The following is a 5000-nucleotide window of genomic DNA, read 5'->3' as shown; positions in this document are numbered from 1 at the left end:
CACCAGGCAGGAGAAGGAGCAACGGATGGAAATGGTTAACCCAGGAGAGAAACAAGCTGGAACTAAGGAGAAATGTCCTGAGAGTTAGAACCGTGGGCCAGTGGAACAGCGGGCCACCGGAAGTGGTGGGTGCTCCATCGCTGGAGGCTTTTTTTAAAGAAGAGGCTGGCCAGTCATTTGTTTGAAACGGGATAGGGTTACCTGTCTGAGCCGGAGGTTAGACCAGATGATCTCCAAGGTCCCTTCCGAGTCTGTTATTCTATTATTCTTTTTTTTCTTCCTTCCTTCCTTCCTTCCTTCCTTCCTTCCTTCCTTCCTTCCCTCCCTCCCTCCCTCCCTCCCTCCCTCCCTCTCTCTCTCTCTCTCTCTTTCTCTTTCCTTCCCTCCCCTCTCCAAGACTGGAAGTTTTTAAGAAGAGACTGGACAGCCATTTGTCTGAAATGGGTTAGGGTTTACTGCCTGAGCAGGGGGTTGGACTAGATGACCTCCAAGGTCCATTCCAACTCTTCTGCTTCTTGTTGTTGTTGTTAATACAGGTGTTCTCGGCTTACGACCACAATTGAGCCAACACACTTCTGCCGTTAAGCGAAACGTTTGTTAGACTGAGCCCTGCGCCCCCTTTTCACGACTTTTTCTTGCCACACTGGCTAAGGGAATCACGGCAGCGGTGAAGTTAGTAACACGGGTCGTTACTTTGCCAGTCAGAAGGTGGCAGAAGGGGACCACGTCTCACGCACGCACGCACACACACACACACCCTGGGGACACTGCAGCTGTCGCAAATCCGAATCCATTCCTAAGCATCTTAAATTTTGATCCCATGGCTGCAGGGACGCCCCGACGGTCATTAAGCGTAAAAAACGGGTCACCCAGCCCTTCCCTCCCCCCCCCCGATCCCGTCATAAATAAATGAACTCCAGAAGCGGTGAATGCTCCAACACTAGAAGTTTTTAAGAAGAGACTGAACGGCCCTTTGTCTGCAGTGGTCTAGGGTTTCCTGCCTGAGCGGGGGGGTTGGACTAGATGACCTCCAAGGTCCTTTCCAACTTGATGGTGATGATGAAATGGTAGAGGGTTTCCTGCCTGAGCAGTGGGGTCGGACTAGATGACCTCCAAGCTCCCTTCCAACTTGATGGTGATGATGAAATGGTAGAGGGTTTCCTGCCTGAGCAGGGGGGTCGGACTAGATGACCTCCAAGGTCCCTTCCAACTTGATGGTGATGATGAAATGGTAGAGGGTTTCCTGCCTGAGCAGGGGGGTCGGACTAGATGACCTCCAAGGTCCCTTCCAACTTGATGGTGATGATGAAATGGTAGAGGGTTTCCTGCCTGAGCAGGGGGGTTGGACTAGATGACCTCCAAGGTCCCTTCCAACTTGATGGTGATGATGAAATGGTAGAGGGTTTCCTGCCTGAGCAGTGGGGTCAGACTAGATGACCTCCAAGGTCCCTTCCAACTTGATGATGATGATGAAATGGTAGAGGGTTTCCTGCCTGAGCAGGGGGGTTGGACTAGATGACCTCCAAGGTCCCTTCCAACTTGATGGTGATGATGAAATGGTAGAGGGTTTCCTGCCTGAGCAGTGGGGTCAGACTAGATGACCTCCAAGGTCCCTTCCAACTTGATGATGATGATGAAATGGTAGAGGGTTTCCTGCCTGAGCAGGGGGGTCAGACTAGATGACCTCCAAGGTCCCTTCCAACTTGATGATGATGATGAAATGGTAGAGGGTTTCCTGCCTGAGCGGGGGGGGGGTCAGACTAGATGACCTCCAAGGTCCCTTCCAACATCATCATCATTATTATTATTATTATTATTATTATTATTATTATTATTATCATTACTATTATTATTATTATTATTATTATTCTGTTGCAAGTCGGAGGAGCAGCTGCAGCTCATCCCCGATCCGCTGTTCTCCTTTTTTCCCCCCTCCCCACCCACCCAGGGCCACACCAAGGGTCCCTTCCTGGTCAGCGCCCCCCTGTCCACCATCATCAACTGGGAGCGGGAGTTCCAGATGTGGGCGCCCAATTTCTACGTGGTGACCTACACGGGAGACAAGGACAGCCGCTCCATCATCCGGGAGAACGAGTTTTCCTTCGAGGACAACGCCATGAAGGGCGGGAAGAAAGCCTTTAAAATGAAGGTAAGTAAAGGGAGATTTATTTTATTTTATTCTATTCCTCCTCTTTACACACACACACACACACACACACACACACACACACACACACACACACGGGTTTGGCCCTTTTGCCCAAGAGACGCGGCTGTGTGTTCGACAGAGCCAGGCAGGGCTATCGGTTTGTGTTGATTTTTTTCCGGGCCGGCCGCAGTCCTGGGCAACCTGGCTTAAGGGAAATAAGCCCTCAATCAAGGTCACCTCTGTCTCTTCTGTCTCTCCCCTCCCCTTGTCGAGGGGACCGTCGACATTTTAAGTTCATTCTGGGTTGGTGGGTTTGGTTTTAAGTTGGTTTATTTGCATCCTGCCTTATTTTTTTTTACAAATGACTCGTGAGCAGAGCCAACACATCTTCCGCCTCCTGTTTTACCCACAACAATAACAACAACAACAACCCCGTGAGGCGGGTGGGGCTGAGAGGGAGACTGGCCCAAAGTCAACCAGCTGGAGGCGGGACTAGAACTCCCCGTCTCCTGGTGATTGGCCTAATATCACCCAGCTGTCATTCACGTCTAAGGCCGGACTAGAACTCCCCGTCTCCTGGTGATTGGCCTAATATCACCCAGCTGTCATTCACGTCTAAGGCCGGATTAGAACTCCCCGTCTCTTGGTGATTGGCCCAAAGGCACCTAGTTGCTTTCATGCCTAAGGCAGGACTAGAACTCACCGTCTCCTGGCGATTGGCCCAAAGTCACCCAGCCGGCATTCATGGCTAAGGCGAGACTAGAACTCACCATCTCCTGGGGATTGGCCCAAAGTCATCCAGTTGCTTTCATGCCTAAGATGGGACTAGAACTCCCCGTCTCCTGGTGATTGGCCTAATATCACCCAGCTGTCATTCACGTCTAAGGCCGGATTAGAACTCCCCGTCTCTTGGTGATTGGCCCAAAGGCACCTAGTTGCTTTCATGCCTAAGGCAGGACTAGAACTCACCGTCTCCTGGCGATCGGCCCAAAGTCACCCAGCCGGCTTTTATGCCTAAGGTGGGACTAGAATTCCCCGTCTCCTGGCGATCAGCCCAAAGTCACCCAGTTGCTTTCATGCCTAAGGCGGGACTACAACTCCCCGTCTCCTGGCGATCGGCCCAAAGTCACCCAGTTGCTTTCATGCCTAAGGCGGGACTACAACTCCCCGTCTCCTGGCGATCGGCCCAAAGTCATCCAGCCGGCTTTCATGGCTAAAGCAGGACCGGAACGCGCAAATTCCCTCGTTCTGGCCTGGTGCCTTAACTCCCCCTAGACCCAACTGAGTAAGAGGGTTGTGTTTTTGTGTGTGTGTGTGTGTGTGTGTGTGTGTGAAAGGCCTGTGGAATCCAAGTCTGACCTCTTGCGGACTAGCGGAGCTGTTGACCGCCGTGTCCCCCCCTCTGTCCCTCTGCCCAGAGAGAAGCTCAGGTGAAGTTCCACGTCCTCCTGACCTCCTACGAGCTGGTCACCATTGACCAGGCGGCCTTGGCCTCCATCCGGTGGGCCTGCCTGGTCGTCGACGAAGCCCACCGGCTCAAGAACAACCAGTCCAAGGTGAGGGTGGCGGCTTCGCGGCGGGCTGAGGGGAGGGGAGGGAGAGGAAGAGGAGGAGGTAAAGATGACCGCCGGGCCTTCAGCGTCTCCCCTCCCCCCCATACACCCACCCACCCACCCCCACTCTCGATTTCAGTTCTTCAGGGTGCTCAACGGTTACAAGATCGACCACAAGCTGCTGCTGACGGGGACCCCCTTGCAGAACAACCTGGAGGAGCTCTTCCACCTGCTGAACTTCCTCACCCCGGAGAGGTTCAAGTACGCCGCGCTTCCTTCCCCCGGGGCTTTCAAAGGCGGTCGTGGACGATGGGCCCGGGAGTGTTCGCTCTTGGCGCTCTTTTCGGCGGGCCACTTGGCTCCTCCGCTGATTTCCCCCGTTTTTTAAAAAAATCTACCTTGAGGATTTATTTATTTAGTCCAGGGGTCTTCCAACGTGGCCCTTTGATGACTTGTGGACTTCAACTCCCAGAATTCCTCAGCCACCCTGGCTGGCTGAGGAATTCTGGGAGTTGAAGTCCGCAAGTCTTAAAAAGGCCAAGTTGGAAGACCCCTGCTTCTGGACTTCAGCTCCCAGAATTCCTCAGCCAGGCACGCTGGTTGAGGAATTCTGGGAGTTGAAGTCCGCAAGTCATCAAAGGGTCATAGTTCCTTCACACTGGCTGAGGAATTCTGGGAGTTGAAGTCCACAAGTCATCAAAGGGTCATAGTTCCTTCACACTGGCTGAGGAATTCTGGGAGTTGAAGTCCACAAGTCATCAAAGGGTCATAGTTCCTTCACACTGGCTGAGGAATTCTGGGAGTTGAAGTCCGCAAGTCTTAAAAAGGCCAAGTTTGAAGACCCCTGCTTCTGGACTTCAGCTCCCAGAATTCCTCAGCCAGGCACGCTGGTTGAGGAATTCTGGGAGTTGAAGTCCGCAAGTCAGCAAAGGGTCATAGTTCCTTCACACTGGCTGAGGAATTCTGGGAGTTGAAGTCCACAAATCATCAAAGGGTCATAGTTCCTTCACACTGGCTGAGGAATTCTGGGAGTCCACAAGTCATCAAAGGATCATAGTTCCCTCACGCTGGCTGAGGAATTCTGGGAGTTGGAAGTCCACAAGTCATCAAAGGGCCACGTTGGAAGACCCCTGCAGTAGTCCATCAATTTGGAAACAGTGAAGTTTCCACCTAACCCCGTGGTCTTCCAACTTGGCAACTTTTAAGACTTGTGGACTTCAGCCACCGGTTCCGTGGAGCCCCAGCGGTTGGGGGCTTCTATCCCAGAGGATGCAGGGGCGTTCTTGCCGAGAAAACCA

General features: G+C 52.8%; 1 protein-coding gene across 4 annotated transcripts in view; it reads left to right on the top strand.

The window, feature by feature from the left end:
- Window positions 1–5000, top strand: part of LOC308676618 (chromodomain-helicase-DNA-binding protein 3-like) — a 103981-nt gene that overhangs the window by 53418 nt on the left and 45563 nt on the right. For all 4 annotated transcript variants that reach the window (XM_081342539.1, XM_081342538.1, XM_081342540.1 and 1 more), the window contains 3 exons: window positions 1949–2149; window positions 3568–3705; window positions 3842–3963. In XM_081342539.1, the coding sequence (XP_081198665.1) occupies window positions 1949–2149; window positions 3568–3705; window positions 3842–3963 (461 nt within the window). The remainder of the gene's footprint in view (window positions 1–1948; window positions 2150–3567; window positions 3706–3841; window positions 3964–5000) is intronic.

This window comes from Vipera berus (assembly GCF_964194415.1).
Source record: "Vipera berus genome assembly, chromosome: W".
Taxonomy (NCBI): Eukaryota; Metazoa; Chordata; class Lepidosauria; order Squamata; family Viperidae; genus Vipera; species Vipera berus.
This window is presented reverse-complemented; position numbering and strand designations above follow the sequence as displayed.